Here is a 23,335-nt window from a genome sequence, read left to right as displayed (position 1 = left end):
AAAAGCTGATGTTAAGATTATAAGCAGAACAGAAACAACATGTTCTGTTTAAAATAGACCAGTTGGGGCTTGCTTTTTTTTTTTGAATAGTCAGACTGATTATAGTTAAGTTCAAAGTCTGTGTAAAAACACAACTCCTCAAACTGTCACTAAACTGAAACAGTGCATTCATTTATTAATTTACTCATTCCAAATACAAATTCTGGTGTAAGGCTGGTTTCTGTATCCTTGGGACTGGTATAAGTGCATGTAGCTGTTCTTTAGGTAGTGCTGAATGGTTCATCACGGCTTGTAAACTCATTATCTTTTGCATGAGAGTAGTCAAACCTTGCTGAAGTAGAATTTTCTAACTCACTTTATCAAACCAGGAATGCTAATCTCAGTGAAGGATATTATCTTACAGCAATCAGTTTATCAAAAAAGAATTGTGATTTCTGAAGTGAGTTTTTTCTTAAATTCTGTAACTAGTTCATTATTTATTCACTGTTTCGATGTTGTTGGGCTTTAGTTAGAGATGCCTTGTTTTTTAAAGGTACTGGATATGGAAGAACCTTAACATATGGATGTGAATATACAGATGTGGTATAAATTTCATTACTAGTAAAACTCATCTCATATTTGAGAATCAATTTTCCAAACCTTTCCTATGAATGCTAGAATGTTGTATGGCAACAGGAGTTGCACTATAATGTTGAATTGTGTAGTTATCTACAAATGCAAGCTATGGTGTTTTAAGTTGAAGAGGAGGAAACGTGGGTAAATTTGAATAAACACACTGATTAAGAGGAGAAACCTTGAATGATAGAACTCTAAAAATGGAGAGATCATTTTATCAACATGGATAACATTTCCATTCTGAAGTCCAAATATTGTGTTGGAAAAAAAGATTTAAGTCATTATGATCTAGAAGTTAGAAAAAACATTTCTTTAGATGCAAATTTAATCAGAAAGCATTCTTTTTTCCTTTATTCTTCCTTCTGCTGGTTTTTCTAGGTTTTTTTTACAGCCAAACTCTTTTTAATGTCTTCTGGGGAATTGCATAGTTTTAATCTTTGTATCTGTGTATGTAGGCTTTTTATTTTGGTTGGTTTCATTTGCATTATTCAGTGGATAGGTTTTTCTTCATTACTTTTCATTGAAGTAAGCATTGTTTTACTTGCTTGAAATGCACATTTGAACTATCTGACTTCTCCTGCATTTCCTGATTAATATCTTTAGAAAAGGGCAAGTCGTCTTACCCCAACTGAGTGTTAAGACTTGACTCCTCTGAATATCTCATGTTTTTCTATCAAGGTTTGGTCATAGTGATGTGTCAGGTAACCTAAACGCTTAAATGGGAGAATGCATCTAGTCTCTTCTTTGTAATCTGCTGAGGTTCTAGTGGCCATAAGTGCTTATCTCCTAGAATAACATTTTTCTATTCTTAGCTGATTATTCCTGCTTTTTACATATGAATTTACTTTCTATGTTTTTCTTCATTTGCAGCTGATTCTGATCTTTTTTTTTTTGAGGTTTTTGAATTTCATAAAATCAAAGAATTGTTTGAGTTGGAAGGGACTTTTAAAGGTCATATAATCTAACTCCCATGCAATGAACAGGGATATCTACAGCTAGACTGGTTTGTTGAGAGCCCCATCCAGCCTGATGTTTCATGTCATGACATCCCCCACCTCTCTGGGCAACCTGTTCCAGTGCTTCACTACCCTTATCATAAAAAACAACTTCCCTATCTCCAGTTTGAATCTCCCCTCTTTTAGTTTGAAACCATTTCCCTTGTCCTGGCACAACAGCCCCTGCTAAAATGTCCATCCCTTTCTTTCTTAGAGCCCCCTTTAGACACTATAATGCTACTGTCACATCTCTCCTGACCTCCCTTCTCCAGGTTAAACAGCCCCAGCTCTCTCAGCCTGTCCTTGCAGTGGCAATGTTCCATTCCTTGGATCATTTCTGTGCTCCTCGTCTGGGCATGCTCCAAAACAGGTCTGTGTCACTCCCGTACTGAGGACTCCACATCTGGACACAGTACTCCAGTTGAGGTCTCACCAGTGCAGGGCAGAGAGGCAGGATCACCTTCTTCATCCTGCTGGCCACGCTTCTTCTGAGGCAGCCCAGGATACAATTGGCTTTCTGGTCTGTGAGATAGCATGTCTGGCTCATGTTCAGCTTCCCAGCTACTAGTACCTCCAAGTTTTTTTTTTTTTTGTAAGGGCTGTGCACTATCCTTGTATCTCTCAGCTGGTACTGATAATGGGGGTTGCCATGACCCGTGTAATGCAAGACAGCTTGATCCTGCCTAGGTCTCTCTGGATGGTATCCTATCCCTTAGGTGTGCCAACTGCACCACTCAGCCTTGTGTTATCTGCAAGCTTGCACTCAATTTAAATGCTGTCTTTTGATCTCCTGACATAATACTGCTTATATTCTGAATCTAGTTATTGAAACTACCCATTAAAACTTTGAATGATACTGGAGCAAAAGCGTACTCCTGTGAAATCTGTTTTGTAAATTCTTTACAAAAGTTTCTGCTACTGCATGGCAGTGAGAGCAGGAAAGTCATAGATAGTCTGATACAGATACCATTCTATCCACTGTACACACAGCCTCACACCACAGCACAAAGCACATTCCACAGTTATTGCAGAGAAAAAGCTGTTTGTCTTGAGAAGTGTTGCAGGTGTTGGCTTACTGCAAATTGGATTTCTAGTTCCTGCCCAAAGCAGCAGTGACAGAAGTACAAGGAGATGGCTTTGTTATTTGGACAGTCTTCCATCCTTGGCAAATTGTCCCATCACTTTGGTGGAAAAAGGGATAGAGGCTGCTGGAAGGATTTGCTGGAAGGCTGTTTTGTGTATTATTTCCCTTGTCTCTCTGACAGTGTTTCATTGACATTTTGAAAGTCGTGCGAAATTGAAAATACACCATAGTAACGGTCTTATTCCTAACTATGAAACCTGTTGGAAAGGCCCGTAGGAACATTTTTCTGTATGATTTTTTGCTTGATTTCTCATTATATGTTTTGATAGTTTTCACAGACTTAGTATCTGATAAGTCTACAATTCCTTTTCCTCTTGCGTGTCTTTTTTCTTCTATTTCTAAAGGACACACTGCTCTTTATCAGTCTTGAGTAGCCTGTCTTCTTATCAAGGGTGATGTCTCTTGATTTATTATTTTTGTGAGTGCTTCAGGTGAATTTTTCAGTCCTAGAAACATCTGTTTATTTATTTATCAAACAAATTTTTCAGTGCTGAATTCTCACACATTAGTACTACTGTTTGTTTGGTTGAGATCTTTAATAAAAACTAAAGCAAGAAATGTTGTTTTTTTTATACATTTTGTTACTAGATTTTTCATAGCAATGTGTCGTTAATCATGATGCCATGTCACAAGAGTATCAGGAAAATAGAGGCTGTGTAAACCACTGATGAGAATATGATGCTTTGTTATTACAGCTGCATTTTGAAATGATGCTTAAAAGTTAGGGACAGAACAGAGAGCATGCAAAAGTTAGTGCACAGATAAAAAATACCTGAAAGTAGAAGACTGAAAGAGTGCAGTATATTACCTTATGAGAGACTGAGAAGTGACTTGATGTGGATGTTTCTAGAGGGAAAAGAAGCTAATAAAAGACTTTTAGTTTACAAACAAGTGTATAACAAGAAGCATGAGAATCACTGGAATGTGCTTCTGCTTTAAGGGAAATTATGGGTTCTCTAAATTTGAACATTGTTTCTGAATATTTGATGTCTCCTAGGCACATTAAAATAAGGCACAAAGATACTCAAGTAATACGTCTGGTAGCTACCTGAAGTCTAACAACCTTTCACTTCAAATCTGCTAAACTAATTGGATAGCTAAGTGTGTGTTTTCTTCTGTGGAGGCCTTTATGCCTCTGTGATGAACAAAGCAGATTGCTTCACAAAATGTCCCATTAGAATGCATAACCAGTATTAGAGCATAATCTTGAAACATCTAAGATGCAGACTAAACAGTGGCACGTCATCTGAGTTAAATGCAATTGCTTTGAAAATAAGGAAGTTAATATCATTGCATTTTCTTGCTGAATGATACAGTTTTCCTTGTCTTAAAGCAGTGCAATGAGACAGCAAACACAGTCAACACCTGCAGCATTGGTCTCCTTGACCTGCAGCTTTAAGCGTGTCCTGTACCTAGTTACATTGGAAAATTTGCTTAGTTTCCTTTTCTTCCACACACCATCATAAAATATGATTTGGAGTTCTTTTAGAGAGCCTTTTTATGGGTAATTTCTTATGATGCTGCTTCTCTTTTTAGCTTTGAGAGGCTTTCAGGTAGAAAAAGTTACCAAGTATGGTAAAACTGCTGTTTTGTTCAGTTTGTGTATCTTACAATTCATAAGTTATTTTTTAAATATTTGAGCATAAGCTCCATTTACTGCCATGTATACACCTTTTCAAGGAAAGGAGACTTTATAGAGTGAATCTCTAAGATTGCATTTAGTAGACCTCTTGTTATATCAAGCATACTGCTCAAAAGAAATCCAGTGCAATGTGAAATTATCAAAAGTTTCACGAGCATTTGACAGTTGTGGTTTTTCTAAAAGTTGTAGTGAAACAGAAACCCCTTGGATGATTTGGCTGCTATTTTCAAGGGGACAGTGTTGCACAATACTCAAAACTCTCAGTGTAAGTTCCCTGTAATACAGGACATGTTTGCTGGGTCTCTGTGAAGAATGGGTCTCTGTGAAGCAAAATGAACAGCATTGTTTGAAAAACAAAAAGGAAATTGTAGTCTGATTTATTGTGTAATTTGTTAATCTAAATGCTTTTTGAAGTGGATAAATCATTGCACTGTTGAGAGAAAACAGAAGTGCAAGTTACATATGAGAGTTTTTTTATTTGATTGGTTTGTTTGCTTTGTTGCTAAGCTGCGGTCAAGATGCAGATTTGGAAACACATTGTTTTTAAAAACAATATCAGTTCTTGATTGCATCAGTTTTTGATCCTAAATTTGTGGGTTTTTTTAATAAAGTATAAGAAATTAAATGAAAGAGAGAGAGGTTGAATTGCTGTGCTTTCATCTCATGAAGAACTTTGTATTAAGTTTGAAATAGTTTTGCAACAAAGCTTTATGTTGTTGCACTGGGGTATATACTGTTTTCTTCTCTTTGATTTGTTCCATTTTTCTATTTGCATAATTGAGTCACAGAAGTACCAAAGGTGTCTGGTAAATTTCTTTCTGTGCTTTGCACTATTTCACTGAGCACAAATGTATTAATCCCAGAGAGGGCTGTGATTTCTCTGTTGCTGTTTAAGAAACTCCAGAATGTAATGTAGGTTCAGTGCCTGTCTTGCCTTAATGTAACAAACACTCCACTTATAACCCTGTATTCTACATTTTTTTAAGTCTGTCTATTCAGCTTTCTGAAGAGTTATTTCCATCAGGGAGTTCATTTGTTTCATATGTTGGTTTTATACAGCATTTGGCACAAAAATTTCATAAATTTTAGTATGAATGATGTTAATATCTCCAGAGATCTTGCTGAATAAGTTTACTTTTATTTTCAGTGTATAAAAGCACTATGCTTGTTGCTGCTTGACCATTCCCTCTTGCTTCCATCCCTGAAACTACTGGTGGAAAGCATGGATCAAGATCTTCATAATACAGCACTGAAGCAGATAACAGCTGTCACTAAGGTATGAGCAGTTGAATTAACTACACTTCAGAGTTTATGGTAATAAATTAGTTCTCTTATCTTACCTCCTATCTTGATAAGCAGAGACTATTGAGGCCCTTATCATTATTAAGGTTTTCCTCAGCTATTGTGTTGACAGAACAGTAGTAACACAGCTCTCATAAGATCTTTTATGTATACTTCAAGTAATTAAAGCTGACGATATTTTCTTTAAATTATCTAGTATGCTATTGCAAGTCAATATGGTGGAACATATATTGTGTTATATAAAGTAGATTATTATCTCTGAGGCTATTCTTGCTTGTTATTATTTTTTTAACTGATAAAAGTACAACAAATGAGTTAGCAGGTTTCTAACAAACTTGTCCTATTGTGAGCTGTTGCAGCTCTTTTGTTTTGTAGAACAGATAGGGACAGGAATGTATGCTTGGGAATTTTGTGTAATTCTCAACAAATTTTCATTTGATACTGCAGCAGAGTTTCTGGCAAAAATAGCTAAATAGCACCTCTTCCTTGGACAAGAAGTGAAATACATTACTGTGTATTTCTCAGTTGTTGTATAAAGTTACACTGTTAGTTTTTTGTCTTGTGTGTTTCCTTTTCAGTTAAGAAGTAAAATCTAAAATTGTAGAAGCAAGTTTCCTAGACAGAAGCATTGTATTATCTTTTCTTTTTTTTTTCCCCTCTTGAAGTTTGAAACTTCTTCAAACATTTAAATGAACATGCACGTACAACCTGAAAGACTTGCTTCGATTTTGTTAGCTGTGGTCTGCAATCTAGCTGTCTGTGGCAAAAGAGAAGGAATGCTTTTTGTTCTGGCTGGATAACTGCATTGAAGGTCACCAGAAGTATAGTATTTAGTTAAGAAAAACAATGTTTCTGAAATTTATATAATCTCTTAGGGGACTCCTAGTTGCATATTAAAATGTAAAATAATAAATGATGTGGTCCAGATTGCTCCAGTTATATACATTGCAAGAAGTTTTTCAGATTCCTTAGTTACAACAATCAGTGCAGTGTGATCCCCTTCTTTCACACCATCCTCTGTTCAGGATGTTCTGCACCTCGCTCTTCCAATGATTCTGCTCTTAGTCTCACTTCTCTTTTATTCTCAATCGCCTGAGGTTTTATCTGCTTCACCTAGATGTTTCTAATTTGCCTTCAAAAAAAGAAGTGTTACTGAAATGTGTGAAGCACCAGTGTCATGGAACGTAACTGGACATTTAAACAGTTGCAGGAAAGGAAGAAGGGCATGTTACATGCAGTGCATGTCTACTTGTATCAAAATATCATTGTCGTAATTAACATCTACTATGATTTTGAAGTATTTCTTAGTTGAAAATGTTGTTCTAGGGAGAGAACCATAGGCTTTTGTGAAGGTGTTCATATTCCCTGTTGCTTACGCAAATTAAATAAAAAAATTCTGTTTGTTTTCTCCTCAAAATATAGATTTCTAATATTGACTACCAAAACTGTGGATTATTTGTAGTGAGTTTTTTTTTGTTTTAACACCTACAGCTGTAGATTTTGGTTTCTAATTGTTTTTAAGAAACAAGATGGTCTTACAGAAAAGCATCTGGCCACTCGATGCATCCACTTTCTCATCTATATGTTCTGTTAACCTTTTAAAATTGACTTTCTTGTTAACAAATGAAAGCTGCTGAGTTAGTGACTAGCTCTCAAGCTTCCCAGCAGGGTTTTATGTCTGAGTACATTTTATTTAACTACTTTTCAAGCCCAGTGCTGTGCAGTAGCACCTTCTGAATGGCTGCTAATTGTATTGCTCTATTAACTGGCCTTTTCTTTCCACTGTGCTGCAGCATTCGATTTTTTACATTCTAGTCTGATTAGATTTTATTGAAGTTTTAGGAGTAGGAACCATATTATCTTCTTAGTAATATAAAACTTAGTACATACACCTGTGCATTCCTGAAATTATGTTCTTTTTGATTAGGAGAAGGTAGTTTGATAAGCTGTTTCTAATTTTTCTTCCTAATTCAATATTAATATGAGCATATACTTCCATAACAATGATACATAACCTAGAATTTTCAAAGCATTTAGCTTTGGTCTAATACTTGATCGTAATTCAATGAAAATGTGTTACTGGCTTCATTCTATCAAACATAGTTTACCCAGTATTTGAACGTAGGATGTGAGGAAAAGCAACTAACGCAGACTTTTCTTGTATGATGTAGGAATTATCATTCATTCCTTGTTACATACAAATCTCATATTGTTACGAAAGTTCGTGTGTTACCAACTACAAGGGCTGCTCTGAAAGTAATGCCTCCTATTTTATTATTGTGGCCCACAATGCCAGAGGTGGATGTTGATTTTGTGACAGCAGAGGTTGAATCTTTCCACCAATATCCCATTACATGTTGTTGCCATGTGACAGATGGCAGCAGAGGGGCACTCTGACACAACAGCATCTGAGGTGGAAGTGTATATGAAGCAAAGATGTGACACTGAATTCCTCCATATAGGAAAAAAATTGAACTTATTGGCATTCATCTACACTTGCTCAACATTTATGGACACCCAACAGTGGATGTAAGCACAGTGAGGTGGTGGGTGGTGCATTTCTGCAGTGGTGACAGCAACAGCGGATTGCTTTGGCTGGTGCAGATTGTTATGATTGTGGCATACAGGCTCTTATTTATCACTGGCAAAAATGCATAGCTGATGGTGCTTTATAGCTAAGAATTTCCTCTATTAAATAGTGTCATTGTGCTCTTTGTATCTGTTGTAGTTTCCATGGTAAATAGGAGGCATTACTTTTGGAGCTAGCTATGTAGAAGTGTGTACATGTTCCATTTGGCTGTGTCAGTGTTTATTCAGTATAATTTTGTATGCATAATTTTTTTTTGCTTTTAGCAATAGTAATAGAACTGTTAATGCTTTTGTAAATTTTTTTAGTGATTTTTTTTTTTATAGGAAGCTCATTTCTGCTTCCATGAAATAGGAAAAGGACAAATAACATCTGGCAAAGGGAAATCATAGCTATTGATTCCCTGACATAATGTTACAACAGCTCGCAAACATGACTGTGAGAAAAATACAGCACTTGCTGATACGATGTATTAGTTAGCCATTTGTTTTATGTTGCTGACAGCTTTATGGATGTTTACAGTTAAAAGGATGATGCTGAAGTGCTGATACTAAGAGTTGTGTAGCTTTTGCCTGTAATAAAACAACCAAGATTTTGTGTAAGCTCTTTTGAAATTGCAGACTTCGCTTTTTATTGTGCATCTTTTTATAAACTGCCAATTGCCTATTTTCAATAATAGAAATTACCAGTCTTCCTCTTTGTGGTATGTAAATAATTAAAAAAAATAATTGAAAATGTAAAAAGTTTGCTTAAATAAGCTTATTACTGCCAATGAAACTTAGACATTACCCTTAGAAGCCGGACTTTTTTTTTCCTGATAAAGGTTTCCATGTTATCTGTACACTTGATTATCTTTCATTGATAAAGATTTATTTTTGTACTTGGAACAGAGCAACTGAATGTTCTCCTGCCTGTTGGTAGGTATACTGTTAATAAAGATAACAAATGAGACTAAAATAATCAGTGCAAATACATATTCATCTTAGGCTTTAATAGCAAGTGGGACTAGAAAATGTTTCAGTTAATCCAAAATAATACCTGTCTCCATTTACATCCTATACTTTCAGTGCTGAACTACTGAGACTTCCCTTTCAAAATAATTTATTGAAAAATGTAGTATGAAAAATTATGAAGAATGTAGGAGATTAATAGAATTTCCAGTTATTTTTTCTTCTGTCTTGTGTTATTGTATGACTATTCTCTTAATATGGCTTATCTTTTCAGATAAATATTGTGAAATTATGTATATTTCACCTAACAGTTCTCTCTCTCTCTCTCTCATTTACTTTTCTAGATTTTTTTTTAGATCGCTTTATTTTCTTACCCCCTTACTTAATTTGCATTGTAACTAAGCTGACTCCATTCAGAAATAAAATGTATATCACTTTTGCCTCTACTTGTGATGTAGAGCTAATGCTCAAGGAAGTAACAGATTCAGATCTTTTTAGCTGTTACGGTCGTCAGCAGCTCTTATTTTTCCATTAGTATCCATATTTCATAATGCATGGGATTTCCAGCGCATAAAACATTGTGGATAAAACATTGCCTGTTGCTATTACCAGACACTCTGGACACCTACATAAAAAACTGTTGACTGGGAATTGCCCAGACTTTGACCTGGCCCTTTCTGTGTTAGGTAAAGGGAACCTTCTGACCAGCTCTTGCTTCTCTGAAGTTCTTGCTACAGAGAGATTTTTATCATACACCCGTGGGTATAATATCTAGGTAGGCTGTAACAACAAACAGTAAAAATACTATTTACTGTAGTTACTGATATGAGATATAGCATTAGTCCTAGAGAGTAGAACCACATTTTTTTTTTGCTTTCATTTATGGTCACTTGAATTTTCAGAGGCCTCAGTGATTACCAGTAAAACTTCCTAGATGCTTCAAGTTACTCTTCCTAGTAGGTCAGAAGAGCTGCCACTTCTTCTGGCAAGGTTGATTTTCACCTACCTGTTTAGCATAGAAGGCTGTATAAAACTTGCAGATTCCCTGCCTGTGCTCACCCAGGAGAGCTGCTATACTGGCAGAGCTGAGTGCCTCAAGCCTTAGCCCATTTGCAGTTGGTAACATCAGTGTGCTGATGGCAAAGCCCCAGGCAAGCATGCTTAAACCTTACTAATTATACACCAACACCACCAAGTCGAACATAAGACACCAAATGTCATTCTGATTCAGAAATACAGCTGTCAGCATACTGGTTGTACAGCTGCTTCTTGTTCGGATCATTTGCCAAGGGTGTTTCAGAAACAGCTTGAATGTGTCCTCCCTAAGATTTTGTGATGAGGCTGGCTCCTCCCTGTCCTGCTGAGGATACGCAGAAAGGGATTGAGACTTGTGGAGAGAGAGTGGGCTTCAATTCTGAGCTTGTCAAGGGAGGCCCTGCTGAGGCATGATTTATCATCAGCAGATGTAGGCCCTTTTATAAATTTTGCATCAGAGAGATATTTGGATAAAATGTACAAACCCTGTTTTAAGCAGAATGCTTTAGCAATGCAATGATGGAAATGATGAGTGCATCTATTGCAATTTTGTTTTTATGTGGCCTCTGGAATTTTAGATGAATACACACTTCTAGCAGGAAAAATTATTGATAGTCTATAGAAGTGAGGCAGTCATCAGAAACAAAACTTGAATGCCTGTATCATTAGCGTAGATTTCAGCCAATACCCAAGAAGGTATGTAAGACAAGGAAAAAAAAAGCAGGATTTCCTTTCCTTCTGCTTATACCTGTGCACACTGTCTGTGTGAATGTTATGCTAAATTTGTACTGTCAAAACCAACTGAAGAGGAAATGGGTGTGAAAAAATGAAGCTTCTCCCATTTAAGCCTTTCAAAAGTAACTGGGCTTTACACTAATGAAAAATTTAGCACACTCAGCATGGTAGTGTCGGTAGATACAATGATTTTTCTCTGTCATATATACTGTATGTTTCACTTTAATGTGGTGTATGGTTTACTCTCATGTTCACACAAAATGAAAGGTGGTTATGCATTTATTTGGCAGAAGATGCCTTTCTTTCTGAGATTTGCTTGAACTACAGTTGGCTGCATTCCGTATCAGTGGAACAATGTTTTGGGGGATCAGCTGTATCCTACTAGAGCCAGTGTTTTAAGATTCAGTTCTCATCATGGGAGAGTAAAGGCACTTACATACGCAGGTGGATCAGAAGCAACTCATTAATAAGATCCTGCTTTGCTGACTGCCTGGAAAAAAGTACACCTTTTTATTACTAGGATGGTAGAGTTGCTTTGCAGAAATTGTCTTAACTGCATTCACTTTCAAAAAATTTTTAAAAGAAACTATAGTAAATTTAGAGATTCTGTGTCTGCTATAGGTTAATATTTGGTTTGTATGCTAGGTTGATATTCTTGTAGCCAATGTGTGCTAGTTCAAAGAATATTTCAAATATGGTCAAAGTCAAAATCATCAGCAAGCAAAAATAACATTGAATTTATGTGTAAACGTACAATTTTGAGGATCAGAAGTCCATCTAGATCAGTGTCCTGGCTCTAATAGAGGGGGAATAATTACAAGTCTAGTGAAGAGTAAAAGCAGAAGAAATAGAATCATAGAATGGCCTGGATTGAAAGGGCCTTAAAGACCATTCAGTTCCAACTCCCCTGCTGTGAGCAGAGTTGCCACCCATCAGATCAGGCTGCCCAGAGCCTGGCCTTGAATGCCTCCAGGGATGGGGAATTCACAGCTTCTGTCAGCAACATATTCCAGTGCCTCATCACCATCTGAGTAAAGAATTTCTTCCTCACATCTAACATAACTCCATTCTTTTAGTTTCAAGTCATTCCCCTTGACCTGTCACTGTCTGTGTATGTAAAAAAAGCCAGTCTTCCTCATTAGATTCACTTAGGCCCACTTTTCAAAGCTGTCCAGGTCCCTCTGTATGACATTATTTCCTTCTATTCTATCAACAGCACCATTCAGTTTAGTGTCATCAGCAAACTTGCTGAGAGTGCACTCAGTCCCACAGCCCAGGTCATTGATAAAGATGTTAAAGAGCAGGAGTTTGAAGACAGAACCCCAGGGAGCACCATTGGGAGCACCACGGTCACAGAGCCATGGACCACAAAACCTCTCGCTGTGACCTTCCAGCCAATTCCTTATCCTCCAAATAGCCCACCTTTCAAATCCATATCTTTTCAATTTAGAGATAAGGATGTGCTGTGGGACCATGTCAAAGGCCTTGCAGAATTCCAGCTAGACAGTACCAGTTGTCCTTACTTATCCACCAATGCCATTACTCCACACAGAAGACTGTATGTGTATGTTCTTCTGAACTATCCTCACAGCTTCCAGTTATTTTCAGTCATATATATTTGTGTACTGAGTAACTGCTAGTCATTTTCTTCCTCAGTTTTGCCCAGTTTTCCCTTTAAGTTTGGATGAGCTTTTACATTCTGTGGTATCATTTGCCAAAGACTACAACAGCTTTTAATAAAACTGCTGTCTTCCATTTATTCAGAATCCTATCCTGTTAACTTCATTTGAAGCTTCCACTTAGATTTACTGAAATAGGGCAGAACAGGAGTGGCCTTGGTCCCAGGAAATGTGTTAAAAGGAGCTGTTTTTAGGATCATAGAGCCATAGTATGGTTTGGGCTTGAATGGACCTTAGAGGTCATTTAGTTTCAACCCCCCTGCTATGGGCAGTGATACCTTTTACTGGGGGAAGAAGCTGCCTAGGGCCTCATCCAACTTAGCCTTGAACACCTCCTGATACGGGGCGTCCATAGCCTCTCTGGGCAGCCTGTTCCAGTGCCTCACCACTCTCTGAGTAAAGAAGTTATTGTTTTCTTATATCTAATCTAAGTCTCTCCTCTTTTAGTTTAAAACCTATTTCTCTATTGCTCGACTCCCTGATAAAGAGTCCATCTCCAGACTTCTTTAGACCTCCTTAAGGTACCAGAATTCTGCTATATAAGTTCACTCCCAAGATCCTTCTCTACTTCAGGCTGAACAAGCCCAACTCTCTCAACCTTTCTTTGTAGGAGAGGTGCTCCAGTCCTCCGATAGTCCTTGTGGCCTCCTCTGGACCCATTCCAACTGTATCATGTTCTTCTCACATTATGGGCCCTAGAGCTGAATACAGTCCTCCAGGTAGGACCCCCTGACAGCAGAGCAGAGGGGGGGAGAATCATCTCCCTCAACCTGCTGATCATGCTGCTTTAGGAGCAGCCCAGGATACAACTGGCTTTCTGAATTGTTGTTATCTTATGTCTCCATCCAGTCACCTGCAGCTAAATACCTTTCAAAGATTTCCCCTTTTACCATACTTTCAGACAGCCTTGAATTCAGTTGATCAGTTTCAACCTACCGAGCAATTCAATCTTATATATGGGCTGTCAGACACAAACAAGAGCATTTTGTCTGCTCTTTTGTTGTGTGTAAATACACAGCAATCTTTTTCATGCATGGGTACAGGCGAATTGCTCTACTCCTGTGTTACATCTGTGGACATCTTCATGTCCACAGTATAGCTGCAATGTTTTAATATATTTATGCTGAAAAAAAAGATGTACTACTTTCATACTCATCTCTCTCCAATTTGTAGATTTTTGGCACATTAAATTACATTAGTCTGTAGGACTTTTCACTAACAGAATAGTAGCCTGAAAAATTTAAATTAGATTTCCCATCTGTTGTTATTCTCATTAGTGTAATTATTGCTTGTGGTTTATGTCCATAAAATCAAACAGCGAAGTGCTTAGTAAAGCTGTGCCCTACGTACTGGTCAAGAATAGAGCATATGGAGCACAGAGGTGCAGCAGAATATTCCTCTCAATTTAGAAAAATACTGAAGACTTGGAGGAAACTGTCTAAAATTTCAATGGAAAGAAAAACACTTAAATGAATTAATAGAAAAAGTAGCATGAGGGCAAAACAGCAAACTATCTTCTTGAATAATATGATAAAGTCATTCTCTTTTTCTGGAAACTTATAAACTAAAAGGAATAATCACGTGTTATTAAATGTGATAAACAGCTGTCTGGAGATGAGCTGCACCTAGCAGTAGTTATCTGAGACTTTGTGATTGATGAAATATAGTTTGTTTTCATGCTTCGATATTTAATGTATTCTATTTTTCCCTTTTTTAATTGTATGTATCTTGTATAATGTACATCTTTTCCAAAATAGACCAACAAATTATTGCTGTTTCTTAGCACGTACATGGTTTTGATTTTATACTGACTTTTTGTCTCGCAGAAGACAAACATATTAATCAGTCTAAAATTGTTTAGATTCAGTAAAGACCTTTCTTCTAAAAGAATTTGTTATTACTTCAAAGGAAGTTCTTTCTTCTGAAGTTAGTGGCAGTTGTCTCATCCGCTTCAATACTATGAGCTCCTGATGGTCCCTTATGAACGCAGTTCCTCTGCATACAAATATCAGTACTCTCAAACAAGGTAACAAAACTTGAGTCTTGTAATGCCATGCATTCAAGAGAAGGTCACACACCTGATGTGATTTATGCATTGAGGATCCTGTTTCTTTCATTGCCCCTATAGGGAAACTGGAGGGAGTCATCTCCCACATGACATGGTCCGTGTTAACTGGTGTACAACGTATGTGTGTGAGAAAGATACTCACCAGTAAGTTTGGTTTTCTTGACTGATAGATCATAGTTATGTTTGATCTTTCTGCAAAGTACGTAAATAAGTTCCCTGCAAATTGTTGCTATTACATAGTAATGGTAGTGAAAGCTTCATGGAATAGAGAATGGGTTTATGAGTCAGAAGTGCCTCTTACAGTGTGTGCTCTTGGTAAAGCTAGGGGCAGAGAATGGTGCTACGCACTACATATGAACAAGAGGAAGCAAAGCTTTGTACTGTTTTAGTTTGGATAGAGCCAGAGAAATGTTAAATGTCTGAAAAGATTCAGGGTTAAATGTTTTTAATGATAATTAGATTAAAAATTGTATAAATTCTCAAGTGTCATTGGCAAGTCTCTCAGTATACAATAGCTGTAGCTGAATGGGTCTTCAGGTGGTGCCAAATCACTGGATTATTGGATTTTTATTATTTGCTGGTGTGTGGGTATGAAGCATATAAGGCATCGTTATTATAGAAAATGGGGAAAAAAAACAAACAAACAAAAAAACCACCAAAACCAGGCTGCTTTAATACAGTTTTGTTTTGTTTTGTAAATGCAAGCATTTATCTACTATATTTGTAAGTTGATAGGATGCAGTCATTTAATTCAGAATGCCTACCACTGTTTTGGTCATTTTTGCATTACCTGCATTGTTTTATTGCATTTCTTTGAGTGTCATGACACCCAAACTGATTAAAATAACAATGCATTTCATAGAACGTAGAAAATGCTTTGATCAAAATTAGCTGAAATAGAGTTTAATGTACTCTGTTATTTGTAAAGTGATAGACTAGATTTTCGAGTGAGTATGTACTCTAAATGTATCAAATAGCCAGCTTTTTCTGGTGTCTCACAGAGATGTGTGCTCCAAATATTTTTTGGAAATATTCTTCTGGAAAATCTGCTCGATTTTGAGAGTGCTGTCAGTATAAAATGCAATGTGTCATATTAATAAAAGTGACTAAAATATGATGTATTCTGGTCCTTCCCCAGTGTGTCCTTATTAATAAGGAGGTAAGTGATGTTGTCCATTCTACACTCTGGGCACTGAGAACTCGATGTAAACCTTTTCATGTAATCCTACCCTGGTTATTAAGCATTCTTATTGCTTAACTTCATACGGGACAAATATTTATCCTAATGTAATTAAACTGTTAAAGATCACAGAATCACAGAACGGTTGAGGTTGGAAGGGACCACTTGAGATCATCTAGCCCAACCCTCCTGTGCTTCAAGTGGAGTCACCTACAGCACACTGGCCAGGATCACATCTAGGCAGGTTTTGAATATCTCCAAAGAAGGAGGCCTTACAACCTCTCTGAGTAATGTGTTTCAGTGCTCAGTTACCCTCACGGTGAAGTTTTTTCTCATATGTACATGGAATTTCCTGTGTTTCAGTTTGAGCCAGTTGCCTCTTGTCCTGTCCACCACAGAAACAACGTGGCCCTATTTTGATGATACTCTTTCTTAAGATACTTGTACACGTTAATAAGATCCCATCAGTCTTCTCCCAGCTAAACAGGCCCTGCTCTCAGCCTATGTAAAAATACATCTTTATGCGTTCAGAAGTATGCAAAGTATGTATTGTTGTTATTAATCCATTCAGAGTACTATGTCATCTTGCTTTCAAGGCCACACTGTGCAGTTAGAACAGTCATGGCATGTTCTGGTTGATAGATGTATCTGATAATTCATTTTTAATTACTATGGATTTTTCATTCTTTGTAGGTGGATGATTCCAATTGTGATGCTGAAATACTTTCCTTGCTCCTCAATGCCAAATTAGTGGTAAAGTGCATATCAACTGCCTTCTATCCTCGCCTTATTGACCACTTGCTGGCTAACCATGCAGAAGGAGGCTGGGATGTAGAGGAAATAGCAAAACAACTAAAAGAGGCAGGGTTCAACGCAGAGGCAGGATCTCTCTTGCTGTCTTATCGAGGAACTCATCCTGCACTCAGGACTTTTACTTCTGCCCTCCAGACTATTCAGCATTGGATTTAATAATGTTGGATTTATTGATTTGTCTGGCTTTACTCTGGAGGCCTTCTACAAAAGGGAGAAATTGTTGTTCTAGTAACAAATAACAAAGTTAGCTATCATTACCTATGTTTTGAAGAAAATACAAATAGCACACCTGCAGTTCCATATACCTCTAATGGTTTAAAAAATTATTGATGTCGACAGTGTAATTGTGTAATACGACTAGCACAACAATGAGCCTGATAAAGTTTTCTCACCAGAGAAGAATGTTAAATGATTACACTCTGACATGTAAATGAAAAGTTAGTAATCTGATGGGTTATATACAATGTCTTAATCTCTGTATGTAATTTACTCTTGTCATAATGTAAAACTAATGTAAAAATATAAAGATATATGGAGCAAAATATCACAATGAAAAGTAATTCCTGAGAATTTCAAAACCTTAAGTTTGGTATTGTGCAATGTTGTTTGCAGTAAGTAAAATATTTTACATTTATTGTAGTATCTCTTTTTTTCTTCTTTTCTCTCTTTTGCCTCTTTTTCTGAAATTCCCATTTCTCCTTAGTGATGCTTATTTTGGAAGCCCCATCTCAAATCCATGACATTTATTCATACTTTTTGTGTGAAAGCACTTTCAAAGTATTTTACTTGATTTCTGAAAAATTACAAAGACGTGTTGGTTTCTGAAAAATTACAAAGACGTGTTGGTTTCCAAATGCCTTTTTGTTTTAAAAAGTCAAAGGATTGCTGATTTATTTTCTAAGTTTTTTAACAAGAGAATTGTTCATCTACTACATTGTCTGCACTACTGTAAGGTTTTGATATTCCATATGTTAATATAAATTTGTTAAAATGGATCTGTAAATCTTTGGCCTAATTTTGTGTTCAGATATAGTTTTTATGTTACAATGCGCAGAAACTTTAGACACCATAGGATCACTCAGGTTGGAAGTGTCCATCCTCCTCCTCAAACGGGGTTCCTTTAATGTCAGAACGAGTTGTTCAGGGCTTTATTCAATCAAATCTTGAAACCTGATAAGGATGGGGTTCTGTGCAACTCTGCCAGGCAGGATGTCCCCATGTTAAACAAAAGGAGATACATATGTAAAGATTTTCAAAGCCATTTTGTTGCAGCTTCTGCCATTTCTCTCATTTTCTTGCCATGCATGCTGTGAAGAACCTGGCTCCACTATGTAGATAACCTTCTTGTACGTACTGGAATGCCATATGGAGTCCTTCATAGACTGCTCTGCTCTCTTCAAATAAAAATGAAGAAAAATAACCCAGCAACAGCAAACACATTCTCGTGCAGTGATTGCAGTTCACAGTTGAATGATGGATGTATCATGCCTACAGTACAGACAATGGTGATAGATTCAGTTAATACTGGTAACAGTCAGAATTCAGCGTGGATGCAGCACTGCCAGTATATTTTACTTTTTCCAAGCTTTCATATGACATGGAGATAAGTGATGTGAGTTCAAGACAGAGGGGTTTCAGAAATAAACTTCAATCATCATAGCCACTGCCCAGCTGCCTGGCACCTCTGTGGGTCTTGGGCAGGTCTGAGTTAATCATCTGCAGTGCTGACTAGGGCTGAGCTCGAGCTGGTGACCTAGGTTGGGTGTCTTCATACTGAGCGCTGTGGAAAGATCGAAATCCTGGCAAATAGTGCTGTAGGAACCTGCAATGGGAGCTCAGGGTCGGGCTGTCACTCTGCTAATAAATAAGCTCTCTGCAACCTCAGAGTATGATGTAACAGTTAAAGCAAATCCTAGCAGCGATAGAAGGGGCTAGTTAGCTGGTTTTTGCTGAAGCACAGAGCAAACAATTTGTTTCTGAACTTTCCGTTTTTTGGGATAGGCAGGCCCTTCATTATGCAGCATATTAATAAGTTGACTATATTGAGACAGTTTCTAAATCTCCCTTTTTCCTAGTGCCAGCTTGAATCATAAAGTGAGAGGAGTGGATTAAGAGCTTGAAGAGCTGTTTCATAACACACTTGTATTACTGAGTTCTTTCCTAGGTTTCAGGGTTTAGCCGTGGGTGTTGATATATTTGTGGAACTACAACTGATTCTTGTTAGCACTGTCTTTGATTTGGGATCTGTTTTGTTGTTTCCACTCATGCTTTGTGAAAAGTGTTCAAGTGTTTGCTTTCCCACCTTCCTTTAGCATTCATAACGAGATTTTTAATTGTACTTGAATTCTTAAGATTATTAGCTTCTTTTGTACTAGCTGGTCACAGCTGTCCTTCAGTGTTTTAAGGAAGATTATCTCATCCATGTATCTGATTTACTACATACCAAATTCAAATGTATATTATTCAGTTATGTTGCCTTAATTTTGCTTTCTTACACAAACAGTCTCAAGAGACCTGAGTCTGGTGCAGCAAAGTATACTGGAGCTGCAGAGTAGAGAAAAGCTTAGAAAAATATAGAATCATAGAATGGCTTGGGTGGGAAGCGACCTCAAGAACCATGAAGCACCAAGCAACCCCTTCCCCCACCCCCACCACCAACCTCCCCATTTAATACCAGACCAGGCTGCCCAGGGCCCCAATCCAATCTGGCCTTGAACACCTCCAGGGATGGGGCATCCACAACCTCCCTGGGCAGCCTGTCCAGCACCTCACCACTCTCTCTGTAAAGAACTTCTCCCTGACATCCAACCTGAATCTTCCCTCCTTCAACATAAAATCATTTCCACTTGTCCTTATACTATCGGCCCTTTCAAAGAGTTACAAAAATGAAATGTAATTGAAAATCAGTAGATGCAGACAAACTGGATGACCTGTCTCTGGCATGAGAACTTTGGATTATTCTATAGAAGATATTTCTATGCTTAATGATGTTTTCTTTTCTGGTCTGTTTGTGCTGTTCTCAGGTTCAGCTCATGGCTGAGTTTTCTGACTATGCTCTTTCAGGATCACGAAAAGTTAGTGTCACTATAGAGCTGAGCTGTAGTTAAAGTTCTAATGAGCTGTATTGATTTTCTGTGTTCTGTTTTGCTGGGGTTACAAATCCATGAGAAATGCTTTCCCCCTAGCCACCACTACTCTTGATTTATCTTGTATACAAAACTTGCACCAATAATGAACAGTTTAGTATATACATCCAAAAATAATTAGCCTATGTTAGTATATCTTCCAAAATAAAATAGAGGGGGGAAAAAAAATAAAATAAAATAAGCTCATAAAAAGGATATGTGTATTCCAGTACTAGCTTTTTAGTAGAATGTTTTATATTTGAGGCCATGGAGTGACCAAGATATGCTAAGAAATAATATCGTGTTGTTTCTTGGATATTTTTTTTAAAAGGCTAAGGAAATCACTTTGATAATATTAATAGTATTCAACACAACACAACACAAAAGAGCTGAACTGGCACTTGAGACTGTTCAATTTTGTCAGTTCATTTGATTTGTTTGTGGTGGTGAGGTTTATTTTTTTTTTTGTTTTTAATCCTTTTTTTTTTGCTAGAAAAACACTGGTTAAGGTTTGCATCTTCAAGGAGCATCGTAGGTGCATCAAAGTGGCTAAATATGTTGCATTCCTTGTGGATGAGTAGAACCAGAGATTTGGGAAGAAAGATCATAACTCATAATGTCTTTCTCTGCTAGATGTCATAAGTGAAGACAATATGTCACAGCAACCCAATGCAGAGTGGTCACTTTTGTATCTATAAACAGCGCAATTCAGTGCTTGGAGTAGCTGTGTTTGGTTCAGTTAGTTTCCTTGTGTAACAGTTCCTGAATATGGATACCTTCATCATAAGAGTAAAAACTTCTACACTTGAGAAACACACTCATTTTTCAAGCTTGTTTTAGTTACCTCTGCTTTCCCTTCAAACAGCAATCTTGAGTATTCTACAAGGTCAAATCTCACAAAGTGGCCCACAGACTTTACTATGCTTTTCTTAGCAGAAAACGGTGTGAGGTGACACCTTGGACCGTTTGCTTATGGGAATGAAGATGCCCAGCCAGCTCTTCTCCAAAAGGACGCGCTTATGCAAAAAGATAGGATGACAGTAAGCCATGGGGGAACTGAATATACTACCTGCTTTCATCTCTCAGCAGGTGAGTACTGAACCAGGAAGCTCCAGTTGGAAAGCACATTGAAGTCAGGGCAACATCAAACAACCACAAGTGAAGTATGTGGGAAAGGAGCCAAGGCAAAGATTTTGCTAAGGTTATATTTCACTGCAAAACACAACAGGTCTACCATCTTGCTGGTTTATTGTACTGACTGATGGTGACTGACAGGAGGAAGGGAATGAACGCAAAACTACCACTGCTTCATATTTCAGAAAAGAATTATTATTGTAGCATACGTAGCCATATGTGTTGCTGCTTAAAAATTTGCAGGCTCCCACATTTACACACTGGAAGATCCACCCCGCTTTCATATGCTCTCGTATTCCATTTGTTTCAAATTATGCCCCTAGTTTTTCTTTCAGAAAAAAAAAAAAAGGAAAATAAGCAACAATAATAAAAAAAGAGAAGGTTGTTTACCCTCTCTGTTTTTATACACCAGTAACATACTCAGCCTTGTCTTTTCCAGCCTATTGAGTCTCCCTGTAGTTCTTCATTTCTACATGCTCTTTGGTCCTCCTCTTTCTTTTCTCTGTATAATTTTTATGTTCAGTTTATTTTTGTACTGAATGTTGCAGACATATGAAATATTCGTAAGGTGCCATAAAAATGTTTCTCAAGTTGATTATTTGACTGTTACTGAGCATCTAAATGTAGTTTTTGCATAGCATTATTCATTATGACCCTGAGCTCTCATTCTACATTGTTAGGAGTCATCTGGGATTACACTACTTTCTACGCTTGTGCAGCTTAAAATTTTAAGATTTTTTTTCCTTTTGTTACATCATCCTGCACTTACAAATTGGATTCTATTTACCAGTTTATCACCCAACCAGAAAGTTTCATTAAGACTTCCAAGAGGTTTTCATGCAGCTGTCATTTTTACTACAAAAAATGTCTTTATCAGCATGTCTTGACACCTTTATTATTAGTCTCCTTTTGTAGACACAAAATGGTAAGCCCGATTTGAGTGCAACTCCCTGCACTTGAAAGCATCTAGCTCATTTTGCTGAAGTAGTAGTATAAAAGCAGAAGTGTATATTAGGGTCCCACAGATGGCCAGAAACAGGCTCTTTTAGGTTGGTTAAATGGCTCAATTCTCCAAGAGAGCTCACTGCCCTCAGCTTTCATGTATATTTCCTCAGCAATGCTTTGTTATGTGAGGTAGAGATGCAGTGCTGCTTTTCCAGTGACTGAGCTTCCCACAGCAGAGCAGGAAGCTTGTAGCAATGAGCCTCATTTTACTTTAGAACCTACTATTTTTTTAACTACGTCTGGTATCTTGAACAGGTAATTATAACAGCAAAGAACTCATAGAAATAAGGAAAGAAAAACATATATATTCTTTCTAAGTCTGTCTGACTACTCTGACCTTCAGAAATGTGAAAATCTTGTTTACTTTGATTTCTTCATATAGTGATAAATTTGATCTGTCTTCTTTCTGGACTTGCTTTGGGATTGGCTAACAAAGAGAATGACTTGGTCCTCATGCTAATGGCTGTGCTATTTTTTGTTATTGATTGAACCTTCGTAGGATACACTAAGCTGTGCAAACAAGATAAACTCTGAGGTTATGTCTAACTCAGACACAGCTAGACAAACTATTCAGCGTTTCTATCTGAACAGAGACTGTACTTTCTGAAGCTGCCTGGGTGTGAATGGCAGAGACTCTTAACAGCTTCCTTGTTGCACAGCCATTTCACCACCCCCTTCTCGTGTCACCTATCAATACCAGATACATGACAGTGATTTTTTTAATCTATGTTCAATCTATTTATATGTGGTTGTTATTGAAATAACCTTAGAAATGGAAATCTCTAATTCAGCCATTGATCAGCATGCGTAGCTCCAGCAAAGCCGAGTACAGATTCTGAAAAAATTGAGAACAGATTCATTCTTCTGAAGAGATTCATTCTTCTGAAATACTGTTCTCTAATAGCAGGTGGGGCAAGCCAGCCTCTTTTCTCAGGGCACAATTTATAAGGAAAATGAAGGAAATGATTAGTTAGTGTCAATCTCTGGTGAAAGTTGGCTTGTATAAACCTTGTGATCACAGTTAAAAATGTGTTGTCCACTTAATTTGTACTCCTCTCCCTCTGAAATCAGTGTCCTCAAGCAATCTATGCTGACACTATGACACTGAATGTCCTAGCACAACATTTCTAGGCTCGTCTTGCTTACAAGGCACAGAAACAGCAAAACCAGCTTTGCCTGAGCTCTGATTTACAGTCCTTTGCAACCCAGATACAGAAAACTGCATGGCAGTCTCTTTTTGCAAGAGTCTTTATCTGCGTAATGTGCATATAAAATATTTATTCTAATGAGCAAAGCAGATGTATGCTGCTTAAAAAATATAAAGTA

At 37.3% G+C, this 23,335-nt stretch overlaps 1 protein-coding gene across 1 annotated transcript in view; it reads left to right on the top strand.

The window, feature by feature from the left end:
* Positions 1-17,740, top strand: part of NBAS (NBAS subunit of NRZ tethering complex) — a 161,833-nt gene extending 144,093 nt beyond the window's left edge. The window contains exons 52-53 of the mRNA XM_010707958.2: positions 5,544-5,672; positions 16,626-17,740. Coding sequence (XP_010706260.2) covers positions 5,544-5,672; positions 16,626-16,901 — 405 coding nt within the window. The 3' untranslated portion in view covers positions 16,902-17,740. The remainder of the gene's footprint in view (positions 1-5,543; positions 5,673-16,625) is intronic.
* Positions 17,741-23,335: the final 5,595 nt, after the last annotated feature.

Source organism: Meleagris gallopavo, chromosome 2 (genome assembly GCF_000146605.3).
Source record: "Meleagris gallopavo isolate NT-WF06-2002-E0010 breed Aviagen turkey brand Nicholas breeding stock chromosome 2, Turkey_5.1, whole genome shotgun sequence".
NCBI classification, from domain to species: domain Eukaryota; kingdom Metazoa; phylum Chordata; class Aves; order Galliformes; family Phasianidae; genus Meleagris; species Meleagris gallopavo.
Note: the sequence above shows the minus strand (reverse complement) of the source record. Positions and strands in the feature narration are given on the sequence as shown.